General features: G+C 56.9%; 6 protein-coding genes and 1 non-coding gene across 7 annotated transcripts; 4 read left to right on the plus strand and 3 right to left on the minus strand.

Moving 5' to 3' along the window:
* Positions 1 to 2,538, plus strand: GLRG_06704 (peptidase family M3; the record flags this gene model as incomplete). Its single annotated transcript, XM_008097558.1, has 5 exons — positions 1 to 1,299; positions 1,355 to 1,478; positions 1,583 to 1,886; positions 1,975 to 2,172; positions 2,292 to 2,538. The coding sequence occupies 5 exons, from the start codon at positions 1 to 3 to the stop codon at positions 2,536 to 2,538; spliced, it is 2,172 nt and encodes a 723-aa protein (XP_008095749.1).
* A 1,419-nt stretch (positions 2,539 to 3,957) lies between these two features.
* On the plus strand, positions 3,958 to 5,480 carry GLRG_06705 (acyltransferase; the record flags this gene model as incomplete). Its single annotated transcript, XM_008097559.1, has 2 exons — positions 3,958 to 4,308; positions 4,377 to 5,480. The coding sequence occupies 2 exons, from the start codon at positions 3,958 to 3,960 to the stop codon at positions 5,478 to 5,480; spliced, it is 1,455 nt and encodes a 484-aa protein (XP_008095750.1).
* An 835-nt stretch (positions 5,481 to 6,315) lies between these two features.
* Positions 6,316 to 7,671, minus strand: GLRG_06706 (uncharacterized protein; the record flags this gene model as incomplete). Its single annotated transcript, XM_008097560.1, has 2 exons — positions 6,316 to 7,404; positions 7,486 to 7,671. The coding sequence occupies 2 exons, from the start codon at positions 7,669 to 7,671 to the stop codon at positions 6,316 to 6,318; spliced, it is 1,275 nt and encodes a 424-aa protein (XP_008095751.1).
* A 1,954-nt stretch (positions 7,672 to 9,625) lies between these two features.
* GLRG_06707 (peptidyl-tRNA hydrolase domain-containing protein) lies at positions 9,626 to 10,310 on the minus strand (the record flags this gene model as incomplete). The annotated part of the gene is made up of 3 exons (XM_008097561.1): positions 9,626 to 9,710; positions 9,768 to 10,028; positions 10,078 to 10,310. 3 exons carry the CDS (start codon positions 10,308 to 10,310, stop codon positions 9,626 to 9,628), a joined length of 579 nt encoding a protein of 192 aa, XP_008095752.1.
* A 1,220-nt stretch (positions 10,311 to 11,530) lies between these two features.
* On the plus strand, positions 11,531 to 14,251 carry GLRG_06708 (RNA recognition domain-containing protein; the record flags this gene model as incomplete). Its single annotated transcript, XM_008097562.1, has 3 exons — positions 11,531 to 12,764; positions 12,819 to 12,998; positions 13,053 to 14,251. 3 exons carry the CDS (start codon positions 11,531 to 11,533, stop codon positions 14,249 to 14,251), a joined length of 2,613 nt encoding a protein of 870 aa, XP_008095753.1.
* Positions 14,252 to 14,577: 326 nt separating this feature from the next.
* On the minus strand, positions 14,578 to 15,242 carry GLRG_06709 (endoribonuclease L-PSP; the record flags this gene model as incomplete). The annotated part of the gene is made up of 3 exons (XM_008097563.1): positions 14,578 to 14,673; positions 14,766 to 14,918; positions 15,078 to 15,242. 3 exons carry the CDS (start codon positions 15,240 to 15,242, stop codon positions 14,578 to 14,580), a joined length of 414 nt encoding a protein of 137 aa, XP_008095754.1.
* Positions 15,243 to 16,409: 1,167 nt separating this feature from the next.
* GLRG_12521 lies at positions 16,410 to 16,525 on the plus strand. Its single transcript, XR_001139455.1, has one exon. It is a non-coding gene; the product is annotated as a 5S ribosomal RNA (ribosomal RNA).
* Positions 16,526 to 18,224: the final 1,699 nt, after the last annotated feature.

Raw genomic sequence — 18,224 nt, forward strand, 5'->3', positions numbered from 1 at the left:
ATGTCTCGGAAACCACCGCAGCCGCTTCCCACCATCCCCAAGGCCGACGAGATCGTCCCCATGGTCAAGCGCATCCTCGCGGTCCAGCGCGTCGCCCGCGAACGCGCCGTCGCGACCGTCTCCCCCTCCGAGGCCAGCTTCGCCAACGTCATCGCTCCGTTCCTCGAGGCTGACGACACCACGCAGGGCGAGGCGGGCGTCTTTGGCCTGCTCCGCTTCAGCGGGCCGGACAAGGCCACGCGAGAGGCCATCGAGGAGGGGGTGAGGCTCTGGTCCGCGTCGACGGCGGAGAGGTTGCGATTGGAGGGGGTCTACGAGCTCGTGAGTGCTGTCAGGGAGAAGGGCGAGGCGCTGGGGCGCGAGGAGAGGAAGATAGTGGAGGACTTGTGGCTGGACTACCGCGGGGCCGGGCACGGGGTTCTTGACGGGGAGGGGATCGCGGCCTATCTGGAGAGGAGGGAAAGGATCGAGGAGCTGAAGGAGGAGTTTCGGAAGAATCTGCGCAAAGGGGGCGACGGGGTGTGGCTCGAGGAAGCAGAGTTGGAGGGGGTTCCGGCATCAGAGATGGAGAGGTGGAAGACGGGGAGGGAGGACGTGCCGGAGGAGAAGGGGAAGAGGTTCGTGACACTGGAACGGGCGGACTATGACGCTGTTCTGCGACATGCCCGTGACCCGGAGGCACGGAGGCGGGTATACGTTGCGTCCGACAACAGGTTCCCGGAGAACGTGCCGCTGTTCAAGGAGATGCTGGTGTTGAGGGACGAGAACGCCAGGTCGTTGGGTTATAAGAGCCACGCCGAGTTCCGGATGCAGAGAAAGGTTGCGCCGTCGGCGGAGTGGGTGGAAGGCTTCTTGGCGCGGCTGAGGGCGGACCTGATGCCCAGGGGGCAGGAGGAGATGAGGAGGCTCGGGAGGAAAAAGAGGGAACACCTGCAGGGGCTTTCTGTCGGAACCGAGGATTCGGGGGACTGGGAGAAGATCTTGCCGTGGGACTGTGCCTTCTATACCCGCCTCCTCGAGGAGGAGGCCGAGGTCGACCACGAGAGCATCTCGGGGTACTTCCCCTTGGGACACACACTGTCCGCCATGTTGGGTCTCTTTACCGACTTCTTGGGCCTCGAGTTCGTGCCGGTGCCCAGGGAAGACTTGGTGGGCAAGGTCTGGGATCAGGAGGTGGAGGTTTGGGGCGTCTGGGAGGGGAGAGGGGAGAGGAAGGGTGAGTTCGTGGGCTACCTCTATGCCGACATTCTCTGGAGGGAGGGCAAATACCGCACTGCGTGCAACGTCAATTTGCAATGTGTAAGTCGGCCCGCGCGGAGAGGTAAAGACGGAAGCTGTGCTGACTGGTCATCAGGGGTATGCCAAGGGGGGCGGGAGCAGAGTGTACCCCGCCACGGTCCTCATGTGTGCCTTCCGGCCTCCGACGGAGGCATCTTGTGCGCTGTTGAAGCACCACGAGGTCGTGACCTTGTTCCACGGCAAGTTTTGGACCCCTTTCCGCCCCTCGTCCCACCGTCGGCCACCATTAGACCACCTTTGCCCCCTAACAACCCGCTCTGGAAACTGGCTAAACATGACCCAGAGCTTGGCCACGGCCTCCACGACCTCATCAGCCGGACGAAACACACGCGCTTTCACGGCACGCGGGTGGCGGCTGATTTCGGCGAGACGCCCAGCACGATGCTGGAGAATTGGTGCTGGATGCCGACAGAGCTGATCAAGATGGGCCGGCACTACACGCGGGTGGTCCCGGCGTACATGTCCAAGTGGCGCGAGGCCCATCCTGCCGGCGAGGAGCCGCCGCCGGAAAGGATGCCGGAGGAGGTCGTAAGGAAGCTGGTTGAGAGCCGGGAGCTGAATCGAGGGCTGTGGTTTCTGCGCCAATTGTGAGTTCTTCGTCCTAAGAGTCGTCAAAGTGCACTTGATAGCCTCCTGGACAAGACAACTACCTGGCGGGGTGCTGACGGCAGACAGGGTCTTCGCGACGTTTGACATCACCGTCAACAAGCAAGAGTCCACGCAGGCACTGAGGGATCTGGACGAGGTCGGGTTGTTCAACGATCTTCAGGACTCTCTCAACCTGAGGCCTAACCCGGACAAACGGGGCTATGGATACGTCCACTCCACACACTTTATTGAGCTGTACGATGCTGGATACTACGCTTATTTGAGGTATGTGTCAAGTGGCCTTACTACTCCTCTTCCTCCTCTTATGACTTCTGTTCCGATAGTCATACGACTCGGTTCTTTTTGTGTCCGTCTGCTCGGAAGCTGACCTACATTCTCCTCAGCGCCCACGCCTTCGCGGCGGACTTCTTCGAGACGTATTTCGCGAGGGACCCTCGCGACCCGGAGGCGTGGGATCGATACCGGCATGGCATTCTGGAGTACGGCGGGAGCAGGGACGCGATGGGGATGATGACGGAGTTTCTCGGTAGAGAGACTGGCCCGGATGCGCTGTTGCGGAGTCTCAGCTTGACGAAGGGAGACCGGAACTCCTTGGGTGCGAAGAGTTGGGCCCCGAGACCTGGTAAATAATCTATGATTAGGCCGGCCAAGTTACGAAATCACATGGTTTTAGTTCTCTAGGGAGTTCGTGGTAGCCTGTGCTCGCCGGAGGGCGCAGACACAGCCCGCCGGTCGGGCTAATAGCACTTGACTGATCGATCGCGCCCCGTCGGCAGATGCGCACTGAATGCTCATCTACCGGTATACAGAAAACAGCGAGGTTCGACCAAGGCCGTGTACAGGACAACACACACACCTAAACCGGCGCCCGATAAAGGCTGTCCGACTTCAGCGTTTCTCGGGCCGAAAATGAATGTCGTCAGCGATCCATTCCTCTCCCAGGATCCTTTCCCCTTCCTCACTAGCGTCGGCTGGGCAGCCAGACTAGATACCAACGCGTTCAACCCAACGTCGGCATCGTCCCGAGGTCTCTGCCTTCGTGCGATAGCCGGGCCACCATCGCAGCCGATCTCATCTGTCAGATTCAGACCAGCCGCTAAAAGTAGAGTGTGTGAGTGTGTCACTTGGATACCTACTAGCCAAAGAGGCTTAGACAACCTTAGATTCCCGCTGCTGGTCCAGCCAAGCCCCAGATTTCAAATTGCTATTGGGCAACTCAGCAGCATGCCAGTCAATCGGCATGCCCAGAGCACTCCCGGGCCGGACGGAAGTGCCCGATCAGCCAAGGCAAATAAGGTTGAAAGCAGCACCTTCAGGAGTGTCGGCCCTAGCGGAGCTCTTGGCTGAATAGTCCATTGCAGAGAGACCTTACTGTTACACACACATATATATCGCTATGTTCTGTTTTCGGAACCCAGATGAGCCCTTGAAGTACGATCACCACGTATCGACACGGCTGCCCTGTCAGTCATGATCGATCTAACGGATGTGATAGGCTGTAACGGACTGTGATGGGGACCGGTCGGGGCGCCCACCTACGTCGCCCAATGACGCTGTACGCAGAACAGTGAAGCAAGCAGCGAAACAAGCCGAATAAGGGACAAGTGAAGATACGGACGAAGAACAGTCCAAGCTGCTTACCTGGGTTCACGGTTGACCTTCTCTGAGCGGGGGTATCTCTCCGTGCTCATAGCCTACGGCTACGGCTGCTTTCGGCACGTATCAGCTTGTCATATAAACCAGAGATATTCCCAACTACGGAACGGTTTCACAGGATGCCTATCATCAGTACAGAGTTTGTGCCTGTTCTGGCTACCAGTTTGCTCGGTACTTCACACTGCTTCACCTCCTGCGCTCGTTGGTGATTGCTTCTCCCCGACCGAAGGATCTGGAGAAAGTCGTCCGTCTGGCTCGCCCCCCCCCCCCCCCGAGACGAAATCGGCTCTCCGCTGGCAAAGACAACATCAGAATCGACCGCCGGCCGGCTACCAGACAAGAGCCCGGACGAACGTGGCGAAGGGTTCTGATCCCTGGGTGACGGTTCTGACGATGTACAAGGAGTCGCTGGAGGCCATCCGCGGCCAGCTCTCGTGGCCGCGTTCGGACGTATCGTACATCGCCCTGGCCGGAGACGATGAGCGATACGATTCGGCGGAGCTGCCAATCAATGAGAATGGAGCGACGCTGTCGTCGCTTCGCGCGCGGGGCTACGGCGCCGGACGGTATTCCAAATACGTCATACGGCGTGCGTTGTTGTTCCTGTTGCCGTCGTTCCTGGCCCGCAAGCTCGGGCACGTCGACGAGGACGCGGCAATCCCCGCGGCCACTTCGACTTCGTACTTGAACGGTCTGCGCGGCCTCGCAGCGTTGCTCGTCGCAATCTCCCACTACATGAGCGATGTGAGTCCCCCGGCGTTCATCAAAGTGGAATGTTACCCGTCAACTAACGAGATCCGCGTGCGTTGCAGCACATGTGGGTCAACCGCAGCTGGGGACAGACGCCCGCCGACTATCACCTGGCGCAGCTCCCGTTTGTGCGGCTCGTTTACAGCGGCGTCTTCATGGTCTGCGTCTTCTTCGTCCTGAGCGGCTTCGCGCTCACGTATAGCCCGCTGAAGAAGTGCCACGTCGGACAGAGCGCCGACGCCATCGCCAGTCTCCCGTCCAGCGTGTTCCGCCGCCCGTTCCGGCTCTTCATGCCTGTCATCCCCACCCTAGTCGCGACAACCGTAGCGATCCAGCACCAGGGATTCTACCAGCACAACGGCATCAGCCTCGTGGGGCCCGTGGCAGGCGGTGTCTGGTCCCAAGTCCTGTTCGTTTGGGGCTCGCTGGTTGCCATCATCACGACCAGCAGCATCAATACCATAATACCGCCGGCCTGGACGCTGTCGACCGAGTTTCAAGGATCGCTGCTCGTCTTCACGTGCTGCTTGGTCTTTGCGCGGATACCGGCCCTGGTGCGTATCCTCTGCGTGCTCGCGCTCTTGGCCTTTTTCCTCCATCAAGCCAACTGGCAATTCTGCCTCTTTCTGGCGGGCATGATCATCGGCGACATCCGGCAGATGCGGCAGAAGCTTCCGCCTCTCAAGGGGCTGAAGCGCAAAGCCGCCAGCGCCGCCTCGTGGATGCTGCTCGTGGTCTGCCTCTTCGTGGGCGGCTGGCCGTTGGATGGTAACGGCTACACGGCCGTCGGGTATTCGTGGCTCGTCTGGGTGCCCGTTTTCGGCATGGAACCCAAGCACTTCTTTCCATCTGTCGCGGCTGTAGGGCTTGTCGTGGCGCTGGAAAACCTGCCCGTCCTACAACGGGGCCTTTCTTCGCACAGCATGTTGTACCTGGGGGAGATCAGTTTTGGTATGTACCTGGTGCATTGGCTTGTCAGCAGAAGTTTCACCTGTAGCCTCAAGCACCGGATGTTGCAGGCGGGCTACAGCATGAGCTGCGCCTGGACTGTCACCTTTGTCATGATGTTGGTGTTCTCCATCTGGCTTGGAGACGTAAACTGGAGGCTGGTCGACAAGAAATCGGTGCGATTCTCACACTGGCTGAGCAAGAAGCTTGGCATATAGAAATCGGACCATACATCTTTAGCATTAGGGTTTCATCGTTAGCCAATATACTTACTTCCAGATGGCTTGAGATGCTTTGAAAAAATCCTAGTAAGCGCCCGTACCCGCCAGAGAATAACCAAATTGACCAAGACGATTCATCGACGGCCCAGCCATATATTACTCAAAGCCAACAACCTGCGGCGACTTGCATGTCCCCGAATCAGAGGGCACAAGTATTTCCTATTGCTCTTTTATACGTCGACAACAGACTCACGCCCATGAAACGTGAATGTGTCCCACTGGGTATTACTCTAGGACGGCTGGCTGTATGTCTTGTATCGATCTACTAAAAGGGCTGTGTTGTCGTAGGCCTGTTCTTATATGACTGTAGGAAACTCGCCCGAACGTATATAAAAAACCGCAAAGAAAGGGTGATGATGCCACGAATCAGCCCGACCCGTTATTCGAGTACGTGTGTATGCCACCCAATGACGGAGCCAGGCCGTGGGCATCAACCCAAGGTATCTTGTTCTCCTACCGTCTCTCTCGCTCCTGCATGCTTCATCTCCCCGACCGTGCTCTCTGCACACAGGTCTGTACCACTGGGTACAATGCTACTGCGCGGCAGAGGGAAAACCGTCGCCGTTACCTTGACTTCTCCAAATTTTGCTGCCCGACCTCCTCGCATATGCGTGAAGGCACCCCTCAGATTCTCCTTCCTCAGACTGTCGAGGGTGAGAAGGCGTAGCCCTTCAGCTAGCTCCAGTGATGCACAAGGGGGACTTTCGCCAACACTGTGCATAGTGTCCTGGAAAACCGTGACTTTTACGCTCGGTACACTACTTGGACGAGACTATCGTCGCAACGCGGGACCACTCCAGAGCCCCTTGCTCGTCTCGATCACCTTGTTCTGCTCGTTGCCTGGCCGCAGGCTTGCTGGCACACTGCTCGGCGTGGGTCCGGCATCTGTCATTACGACATCATTCTGGCTGTCAGCGTCAGCCTTAGGTTGTGTGCCATAGCCCGAATCCTTATCGCGCTGGCTGCCCACGCTGATGGCGCTGTCGTCTTTCCTCAAGTTGGGTTGAGCCTTCATAGCCGCGGCGCCCCGGGCAGGCTCGCGCGATCTGGCGCCATCCATCAGGTTGGCCTGACCCTCGCGGAGCTTGTTGATGGCGCGCACGGTATCGATTGCAGCGTGTAGCGTCCTGCGCGCGTTGAAGTTCTTCTTGACGTTTGGCAGTAGGTTCTGGCCCTCGCCTTCGCCGCTATTGAGGTAGCCGGCGACGAAAGGGTGCTGCAGGGCGTCATGCGCCGTCATGCGCTTCTTCGGGTCGATGGTGAGGCAGAGACGGATGAAGTCCTTGGCATGGTCGGAGACCCCACGCCAGTATTCGAAGGGTTCGAAGCAGTAGTCGGCGTTTAGGATGGCTTGCATCTCCTCGAAGTCGCTGTCTCGGTCGAACGGCGTGTAACCGCACAGAAGGAAGTAGGTGATGACGCCGAGGGCCCAGATATCGACGGGCTTCCCGTGGCCAACCTTCTTGAAGATTTCAGGGGCCATATAGCCAGGGGTACCACATGTCGTGGTCAGGACGTGGAACTGCTCCTCGTCCATGATGCGGCTCAGGCCGAAGTCGGCAATCAGGAGGTCTGCATTGTCCTCTGGTGTGCGGAAAAGGAGGTTCTCGGGCTTCAGGTCACGGTGAACGATGCCGTGGTCGTGCAGGTAAGCTACTGCGGAGAGGGTGGCGCGGATGAGGTCGGCAGCGTCGGACTCGTAATAGCTACCTTTACGGCAGATTCGGTCGAAGAGCTCACCGCCGAGAGCCAAGTCGGTGACGAGGTAGAGGTTGTTCATGGTCTCGAAGTAGTCGACGAGGGTTAGGATATTCTGGTGGCCCATCGAGACCTTTTTCAGCACTGCGATCTCGTTACGAACCTGCAGAGGGGGGGGGAGGAAGAGGCTTGGTCAGCTCGGCTGCTCGATTGGTCTACCAGTATAGACCGAGAAAGGGCGCACCATGTGTTCTCTGCCGGCCATCAATCGCTTGTTGATGACCTTTGCGGCGTAGTAGCGACCAGTATCGATGTGGACGCATTCTTTGACGACGGAGTACGATCCGGCACCCAGCGTCTTGCCGACCTTGTACCTGCAGGGCTGGACCTGAGGTTGCTGGGAGGCCCCGTTGGAGCCAGTGGAAGACATGGCTGCGGCGCAACAGGTCTTAAGGACGATGTTGGGGACGCGGGGGGGGGATCGATGCCGCAAATGTCGCCCTCCTGTCAAGGTTTTGGCGATTGTCCAAAGGGGAAAAGTCGGTTGGGTGGTTGTTGGTGGTGGTGGTGGTGGTGGTCGCGACTTCCAAAGATTGAGTGAGGTTGGCGGGGTAAGCAGGCAGCGAAAGTCGGTATTTTGGTGATGGCCAGGAGGTGGGGGCGATATCGTCGTTGGTTCGGATGATGACCAGGTAGTTTGGTCGCAAAGAGACAGGGCAGTCAGTGTGCGACTGCAGCAGGAGGTCGCAAACGGAGAGCAATAATGTTCCCGGTTAGGAAAGAAAAGAGCAATGAAATGAGGCTCTCAATCGGATATTCTGGCAAAGACGGCTTCAGAAGAGCGAGCAGCTGACAAAGTGGGCACGGCAAATGCCTGGATTGATTTTTTTGGGTCGACTTGATGATCGACGGTCCCTGTGCGAGCCGATTTTACCCTTTGGTTGGAGGTGGAGGTGATTGAGGGGTCCCGCGGGACCAGTGTGAGTGAGGCAGGGATCAGACGGGCATAAGAGTCCCAACTGATAGATGAAGGGGGGGGGGGGGGATGATGCGCTGTCAATATGACACTGGTTCGCAGATCCCGCTGGGTCAAGACGTCGTCGGGCACGCGATGGAGGGTATATAGACACAGAGATGATGACGGACAATGATGGGAGAATGAACAAAGACAGACAGAGAAGACGAGGATTGAACAGGAATGGACGGAGGAGAGACGAACAACTAAGTGGGTTCGGTTGGAGGCACTGATGAGTTCCAGCCGGGCCTTTCAGCTGGACACATTAGGGATTAAGGGGGAGACAGACCCATCTCGACCTCGTGTTCCGCGGTTTCTTCCCCCACCCCCCGCTGCTTATCTAAGGATTGTTCCCCGCTTCATCATCGAGATATCTGCCCCTTCTACCCCTTTATTCGCCTACCAAGTTCCTTCAGACAATGACAGCCCAATGGTGACGGAGTTTTGAGCAAGGGAAATGAGCATGTCGACGGCCTTACAAAGCCGCCGGCCCAAACCAGGAGTCCCACGTGAGATTCCCGCAGTCCCCGACCCCCCACCGGTTCCATGCACTCAAAGGCGCCGCCCACCAGCCCCGTTCCTCTTCGTCCGTTCCATTCTTTGACACTCGGCAGTCAGCTCAAGCCTCGTCCTCCAGGCTGCCTCTTGCCGTCCAGATATAGACACGCACACGGGCCAACGATGGCAAAGAAGTCGTGGGTTTCCTTCATCAAGAGCGGCCGGCCTGACTGGCGGCTGCTTTTGGACAATGCATCGGGCTGCACAGGGCATCTGTGTTCATCTACCCAAGGTACTCGTATAGGTACAACAGTTGTTCATGCGTATACATATCTTACACCAGCATATATCGTTTTCCTCCATTCTCTCTCTGCCTCAGGCTTTTCTCTGCCCCTCGTCGTGCATCTTTTTGATGCCCCAGCAACCGTCTCCGCGAATCCTTGCCGTCTCCTGAACTTAACCATCTTGGAGGCGGTTCCCGTTGGAAAACGCCAAGACCATGTTTTCCAGCCCTGCAGCCCAAGTACCATTTCCCGAGTCAAAGTTCAGGGTCCAGGCAGGGTCGCCCCCGTTTGCCGGCCTGCCGCGCTTGGCTTGGATTCCAGAGTATGGACCCTGCCCACCTCTTCCCTTTTTCTTCTCGGCGTCCATTCACAGCAGGCTGGCCTGGTACCGGGCTGCATGTCCCAATCAAGTTTGCTGAGTTGAGCCAAGTGGGCGAAAAAAGAAGGGAAAAAAAAAGTTTGAGCAACAAGTTTTGATGCCGCAGTGCAGCATCAACCTTTGGGCTGGATAGTTCATTACTCGCGCCTTTTGATGGATATCGATGGCTCGTGCAACGCACGTCACCATGCCATCTCCTCTCAACCGCTCAGTCGAACGATGGCCTTCGGCTCTGCTTCTTGGAACTCAGATGCTTCTTCTGCTTGAGTCGCCCCTCGTTAAATGACTTTGCTCTGTGCAAACACGTCAACCTCTGACTTGGCGTCGCAGACTTGTGCATATCAACTCACATTTCCGCATGCTTCTTCTTCTTTTCCGGGCTCGTCTCGCCGGGGACGGCCTCCTGGTATATCCTCTTGACTTCGTCAATGAGCTTTTGGTGATTCTCTTCCACATTGGCCTCTCTATGCCGGTGCGTCTGGGCCTGCAACGTCAGAGCATCCGACCTGGCCGTGTAATACTTGGATTCTCTAATGCTCCGATGCAACAGTTTCGGCAGGACCGGCAGAAGATCTTTCACAGGCCACACAGTGACGGCTTTGCTTTCAGTCCTGAGGAGAGGTTAGCAGTAAGCTCGCTTGATAGCTGGCCAGCACCTACTTGTTGACGTGCTGTCCACCCGGGCCGCTTGAGCGTGCGTAGGTTGTCTGACCCCTGGGAAGCTGGCTGCCATCAAAAGTCTTGTGCCATGACCTCGCCCTGTCGAGCTCTTCGGGGTCGAAATCGGACTCGAACGCTTGATACCTCACCCAGCGAATAGGCTGCAGGGCCCGTATGAGAGGATTTCTCAGGGTTGGCCGTACGGCCTTTAGAAAGCCTGTAGTCAGCTTCATCGTGCAGAACCGAAGTATCAACCCGGTGTCGACAGTTTGAAGGTTTGGACTAAGCCAGTTCTGACGGCGATGAACCTTGGCTAAAGAGTATTATAGAATCATTGGGGGTGTTGGTCGTTGAATAAGCACCGGTGCAATGAGCTTTCGTGTCCAGGTCTTCACGTCGCTGCCATGCTCAGACTCAGACAGACTGACTGCCTGCTCCTTGATGAGCAACAGAAGTGGAAGTGGGGCTTTCCGGAGCAGACGAAGGGCCGTGCCGATTGACGGCTTTTACTGTCTATTGATACAGTACACGCTGCGTCAGCTACGTACTTCCTTTGCCATATACGGCTAGCGTTTAATGTGGATCGAAAACCCGTTTTCCCGAGATCAACTTGGCCACAATGCGAAGAAGTAGGTGGGCACCTACCGGTACACAGTCCTTTCCCTCAGTCTTGGGTCCTCGAGCTCTCCGAACCTTTTAACCTTTTTCCCTACCGCACACACACTTTCGCGCGACACACCGACACTCCGCCCGCAACGACACCTCGCGCCCATGGCTTCAAGGCCCGACAGTCTCCGACCTCGTCCTGTCCAATCAGTCACCTACGCAGCTCAAGAGAATAAGCTCTGAGAAATTTCTGACCTGCCTTTACTTCTTTTGAAGCAAACTTTTGTGCAGCTTCGCGAAAAGCTCTTCTCCGCGCGCACTCATCGTCCATTCCATCGGAAACTCCCCGTATCCGCGACCTACTTTTTTCTCTTCCTTTTTTTCCCTCTCGTTTTTAACACTCTCGCGCCGCGCCTGCTGTCTTCCCACCCCCACCTTCCTCCCACTTTCCTCCCGCGTTTGGTTCTCAGCCCAATCACAGCCAATCTTGCTTGCTTCACCCTCACCATCGCCTTGCCTTTTGCGCGCCCTCGTATGGCAACTCCCTGCTGCTCAACTGAACTTGCAGAGAACAAACAAGGCGTCCGGTTGCCTTGTCCATCAGTCTCTCCCAGCCTGACTTAAAGCCCAACTTCCGCCTCGCAGCCTTTCTCCCTCTTCAATAAGCAGCTACTCTCTCTCTCTCTCTCTCTCTCTCTCTCTCTCTGTCTCCTCTCTCCCAAGCTTGCTTCTCTGCCTCTTTGCGCCAGCCTCGCCGTCGGCACCAGCAAGGCTCCAAACTATCGCCGCACTGCTCGCCTATCGTCATCACCAAACAAACAAACGTGCGCCCTCTTCCAACAATTTGATGCCAGAGCCAGAAGCCACCCCGGAGTTCGAGGCTACTGCCGCCGACCTCTCGCCCCACTGCCCATCTCCCCTCCACTCCGCCGCTCCAGCTGTCGTGCCTGCTCTCCAGGACACTGCCGATATCCTTGATGCAATGTCCGCCCAAACTAATGGAGTTGCCCACGGTGGCGTAGACGCTTTTGCACCCGCTCCTGTAGTCGAGTCTGCCCCGACCGACCCGTACGCCTTCGCCGAACCTGGCGATGCAAATGGCGACAATGACGACGTCGACAGTCTGGATGATGCCTACGGAGAGGAAGAGGAGACAGACACGGTCAAGGTGCAGGAACAACAGGTGGAACCAGACGCCGGCGAGGATGACTATCTCAAGATCTTCGACTCTCCTCCTCGGGATGCGGATGAGGATGGCGCTGATCAGGATGATGTATCAAAGGCACCAGAATCCATGCACTATTCCGCCGCTTCTGCTTCTCTGACAAGCCCTGCCCAAGGGGTCCCTCCGCCTGTCGCTGATTCCTCGTCGGCCCGCGCTGCTCCTGTTGCTGCAGACCAATCTCCCACCAATCCCGCGCCTTCCACGACAGCTACCGCCCACCCAGGAGCTGATTCGAGCGCGCACAACTCGACTGCCAGCATCGCCGAGTCCAACGCACGCAATGACAATGCCCCCGAGGATGATCACGCCGTTGACATCTCTCGCCTCGTCGCTGAGATGACCGGCCAGACGAGCGAGTCCAGCGCCGGCCAAAGCCCTGCCGGCTCTACCCAGAACCATGATGCCCAGTCATCGTCCAACTTGACCCCCTCCGCGTCTGCTACTCTTCCTCCCAGACCTCCAATGCCCCAGCAGACGGCTTCCACGTTCCCTCCTGAAGACTATCGGGCCTTCCACCAGCAGAATGGCGCCCCTCAGGCCCCCTCCAGCATGATCGCCCCGCCCACGCCGGGACAGCCCTCTACCTATGTGTCTGCGGGTGCTCCAGGTGCCCCTGGCACTACGTCCGACGCCTTTGGCGGCCTTCCTCCTCCTCCCGCGACCGGCCTGAATGCGACTGTCCCGATCACATCCATGACTGCGCCTCCGCACCCGAACAATGTCGGCCATGCAGCTTACCAGCCGGATGAGACTACTGACCGCCAGAAGCATTGGGAAACATTTGTCAACGACGAGCGTCGCTACATGGCAGATGCCAAGTGGGATAGATTCCCCGATGGCTCACGCATCTTCATTGGTTCGCGCTCTCTCTCATCAGGCAGGCCTGACGGCGCCATTGACTTCTTTTCAGGCAATTTGTCGAGCGAACGAGTCTCGAAACGCGATGTATTTGACATCTTCCACAAGTACGGCCGCCTCGCCCAGATCTCGCTCAAGTCGGCCTACGGTTTCGTCCAGTACCACAACCTGGAGGACGCCCAGGCTGCCATGGACAACCTGCAGGGCATCGAGATCAAGGGTCGCAAGATTCGTAAGTGGCGTGGTATCGAACACGACGGGGCAAAGAGTGCTGACTATGGACTAGATCTGGAAATCTCGCGGGCTCAGAAGAAGAAGGACGGCAACGAACGTAACCGTTCACCAGAGCGCGGTGGTCGCGGGGGCCGACAGGCAGGACGTCAAGAACGTCAGGATGGGGCCAATTCGCACCATGACAATCGCCGCAACCGTGACGACTACCGACCGGGACGTTCCTCGCCTCCCAGACGCAACGGTGGCCACGCCCGCGAAGACAGTCACGGCGGCCGCGATCGGTATCAGCACGACGCCCTTGACCGGTCGCGTGGCCGATCTCGTTCTCCCCACGGTTACGGCCGTCAGAAGGACGGCTACCGCAGACGCACCCCCAGTCCGCCCGCCTTCAACCGAGCTGCTGCAGCGGATGACCGCCTTGACATTCCACGCCGGTACGGGAACCAAGTTCCCGATGTCCAGTTCCTGCTCCTCCAGGAGCTCAGCCGTGACTTCATTGCCTGGGTTCAGCGTGGCTTCACCGATCGAGGCTTGAAGGTGGATGTTATGTTCCTTCACCCGAGCTTCCCTCGTGAGGCAATCATCCAAAGACAGGTGATTGAGGGCGTCCACGCCATTGTGGACCTCGACGTGCACGCGCAGAATATAGGCAAGATCCCGATCCGAGTCTTCGACCGCTCAGGCGGCGTTAGTGCCCGGTATGACGATTACCGTGACATCGACCCCCCTATCGCGGCAGAACTCGTCCTCCGAGCCAAGTCGCAGGCGATTCCGGCGGCAGCGCCTTATCAAAATGCGCCGCCTCCTCAGCCGCAGTACCAAGGATACGGCCAGCCGTATGGACAGTCTGTACCGCCTCATGCGCCTACCTACCCTGGAGCCCAAGGTCCTCCGCGTGGTCCGCCTCCCGCTCAGCAGCCAGCCGTCAACCCGGCGGATCTCGCCAGCTTGATGAGCGGCATCGATAATGCGACCCTCCAGCGGCTGCTGGCTAGCATGAGCTCCCAAGGCGCTGGCTCGGTCGCCGCGAACAGCGCCGCCGGAGCTGCAAGCGCGCAGTTCCATGCCCTCATGGGAGGTATGCAGACGGCACCGCCTGGGGCACAGACTCAGCCTGCCTCGTACGGGGGGCAGGCTTATGCTCCCAACGGCCAGCCGCCGACAAGTGGTCACCCCGCACCAGTCGGCACAGGTGATTCAGCCGCGCAGGTTGAGAACATAATGGCACAGCTTGCTAGATATCGACAGTGATGCCCGCCGGATGAGGTGTCTATCCAAGGGGTTGAAGAGGCTTGACGAAGACACGACGACGTGGGGAGGGTTCATTTGTATTTACTACCCGGCGTTACGTGGAATGTGGGGGTTCTTGCATCGGTTGCACGAGGAAGGTGGGCAAAATGGTGTTCTAGACTTTCGCAAATGCTTTTGTTTCAGCCCACTTGAGGCGAGTCGTCTCCCATGCACTCTACGTGTGGGGGGGGCTGATTACATAAATACAGGTGTACATGACACTTTTCTCTCAGACCTCTTGAATAAAACAAGTAACTCAGCAAGGCTTTGAAAATCTGGCAGAAGCCTTACAGCTTCTCGGCAGGTTTGTTGAGGAACGCCGTGCACTCGATCTCGACGTCGGTGCCCAGCGGAAGCTGGTACACGGCGACGCACGTCCGGGCCTGCCCCCGAGGTCAGCTTGCTTTCGGAAACCCGCGGAGGGTACCACCACAGACTGACGAGCGTGGCAGGGGCTACATAAAAGAAGACTTACGGGCTTGGGGTCAAAAGTGAAGAACTCGTCGTACGCCTCGTTCATGGTGGCGAAGTCGGCCATCTTGGTGATGTAGACGTTGACCTTGACGACGTTGCGGAGACTGCTCCCCGAGGCCTCGAGGACGGCGGAGAGATTCTTGAGGGCTTGGCGCTGAAAGGGGGGGGGGGGGACCGAAGTCGCGTCAGTATGTACACAATGTCATGATATCCAAAGGGGGTGGTGGCGTGCGGTCAATGGGGGTTGGGGTTGAATGAGAAGGAGAGGCCGTAGGGCGAGAAGGGGGGGGGGGGGACAGGAAAGAAGACGCACAGTGCGGTCCTTGACGGTACCCTCGGCCTGCACCATGCCCGGCTTGTCGGGGAGGACGCCGATGTTGCCGGAGCAGTAGACCATGCCGTTGTACTTGATGGCCTGGGAGAACTGCGGGAGGGGCGCCGGGGCGTTGGTGGTGAGGACCTTTTCGATAGCGGGCATTATTGCGGTGTTTTTCTTCTTCGTTGCCGAGAAGTGTTATTTTCTGATGGATTGATTGGGGTATCTGGAGGGTGTTGGAGGCGGAACAGTATCAATCGGGCGGCTTAGAAAATGGAAAATCGGTACGAAGAGAGGTGGTTTGAACTGATTCAGGAGCGCGCGAGAGATTGGGGATGATAGGTAAATATCGAGGTAGACAAGAGGACGATAAGGCACCGGCGCGGGGTCGGAGGGCGTGTGGAGACTGCGCCGCCGGCGGGGGTAAGGTATGTTCAGTGAAGGGCGCCACAGGGCGCGGATCTATCTGAACGGTCGGGTGTACGGTTCGAAGCGCCTGTGCTCGGCGATTGAGGAACTTTGGGCCCTCAATGCGGTCGCCTGCAGGACGAGGAGACTCGGTTTCGGGACCTGAACGTCGTTCCATGCTCTCTGCTGCTGCTACGGCGGGAGGTCACCATGATACCGACGGAAAGCGTTTGTCTCTACGGAGTACTTTAGCGGGGTCACCTTCTCCGCGGGGCGGCGGGGATGCGGCGGAGTGGCTTGGCCGGCCGGAGCCGGCGTCTGCGCCGAGCTCTGCGACGTCGTCTTTGCTAGGGGCCGTCATCGCTTTTCCAAGCAGGAGAATTTGGGGGCCCGCAATGATCATAACTAGTTGGAGAGAGATGCGATTTGAATAGATAACGCACGTTCGGGTTAGCCTGGACTGAGTATGTTAAAGGCTAGGGTTCCATGTAGCCAACACTCTACTGTTATACAGACAACCTGTGTAAAAGCTTTTGTCTTTCAAGCACATCAGCGACCAGTACCGACTACAACAAGACCTCAGACGCTTTCCGCAGAATCCCAAGCGCAAATAGTGAGTGTAATCCATCTATATGAGATATCGTCCAGTCATAAGCGCCCACTAGACCCTACTACAAAAAATCAACCGGGCCAAGTGACAAATCTTTTAGCCATCCCTCCCTCGTCTTTGCTTTTTTCATCAGCAACTTGATAAATCCAGCCCTGGGCTTCATCTCGCATCTCAAGGACCCAGTTTCAGATGCTCAAGCAGCCTAGAGTGTGGTGTGTCAAGGTCAGCGCCACATCGAACGAGAACCGAAACTGTCCACAAAGCGTGCAGGCTACTACTATAGGCACTTCAAACGCCAGCCTCGGACACATACGACCATACCCACTGGAGAACTCGGGATCCCGTCCGCTCTCCCATAGATAAGCCAGTGAGGGCCGGATTAGTAGTTGAGTCGGTGACGATCAGCGAATACCTGGTGTTGTATGTTCTTTTTGTTGGGAGGGGGACGAAGGGACTTTTGAGGTCAATTCAACGACTAAATCCTAGGCTAGGCAACGACAGCCAAAGAGTGGGAGACGACGCCCATGGCCCATTGCTACGCTTTCATGTTGCTTGATCAGGGAGAAGAGATGCAAGTTACACTTTGTCGGCTTTCTATTTTAGCATTGCTTGTCGTTGAAAACAAACGTGAAAACTCAATGAGAATGACGTCCATGAGACGCGAGACATCATTGATGGTCTCATTAAGCGTCGTTTGGCTGTGGCTGTTTCCCAGGTCGGGATCGGCACCATGGTCCAGTAGAATCTTCACGAAGTCCTAGGTACTCCATTCTGCGGCAAGCAAGATCGGCCTTCGGCCTTCGTTGTCCCTTGCATTGACGTCGGCATCAGAGGAGAGAACTTCTCGAGCGGGATCTCCGTGGAAGCATGTCTTGGTTAGATGGAGAGGTGTCCTGCCGATTTGGTCAGCCTGGTTGACTCTTGCACCATTAGCAAGAAGTATCCTTGCAACATGAAGGGTTCACCTCTGTGCCTCAATATTAACCAGCGGGTATTCGACTTCGTAAACAAGGTGAACGTCTGCACTGTTGCTTAAGAGAAGCTTGGTGATACGGTGCTTGCTAGCCGAAACTGCCCTCCAAAGCGCATCGTGGCCTTCAGACTCCGCATATTTCATGTCTGCGCTCTCCTAAATGTGAACTTTTGCAGTTGCCTGGTTTCCTTTTGCAGAAGATACACACAGCGGTGGTGGACCAGATTCATCCTGTCGTATTGGATATCATGAGCAAGACCTTTTGATAAGTCGACGACAAATCTTTCCTTGGCGTCTTCCGAGATATGCTCAGCGTACTGGCGTTCAAGGCTCTTAGGGCAGAGCTCAGACACCATGGCGAAGTAGTACTCCATTCACTTCAACGTTCTTCTGCTTTAGAGAATCAATCCACTGTATGCACAGGCGAAAGTCATTCATGCTCTCGTGGTCCCTGACCATTATGTCCCTGAAGAGGTCTTAAGGTTTTCGGGGGTTTGCCCGGGCTTTTCCACACTGCAAACATGCGGCCTTTCTGAAACTCCCCATTTAGAATGCCAATGACAAAGACGACTCACATGAATACTCCGTAAGCCTTTCGAGCAATCTCCTCAACAATCTCAATGGTTCGGGGAAATTTCCCCATCGTCGCTTTTCAGCTTTATACGCACATAATCCTCCGGGTCTTTGGCGTGGCCAGCTTGCGCCTCCAATATCAGCTTCAGGCCTTGGTCGATGTGGATGCGTAGGTAATGGCGACTAGAGAAGCAAGCGCCAATCCGGGATGGGTCACAACCGGTGCAACTACACCCTTGATGCTCATAATCGGCCTCGAAAAGATGATCTTGTTCGACTGCTGTATAGGCCGTTCTGGGGTTTTGCTCCTTCGGTCTCGCGAGAATGGCAGGATGTTGTTGTGGAATGGCTGATCACCACGTCACCGAACACCGCCGCTAATTCCGACAGTTAGTCGAATACGTATGGAAGGAAATGTCCGTTTCATGTGCGATGCTACAACTGCTGCACTGATTGAGCCCTAGGGTGGCATACAGGCTATGGCGACATTATGCATGCCAATTCTACCGAGGGTATAGTTGTTGGTGTCGTCTTCGTGGACGGTCGGGCATTTGTGTTCAATATCAAGCATAGTAACCGC

The sequence above is a fragment of the Colletotrichum graminicola genome (assembly GCF_000149035.1).
Source record: "Colletotrichum graminicola M1.001 genomic scaffold supercont1.27, whole genome shotgun sequence".
Taxonomy (NCBI): Eukaryota; Fungi; Ascomycota; class Sordariomycetes; order Glomerellales; family Glomerellaceae; genus Colletotrichum; species Colletotrichum graminicola.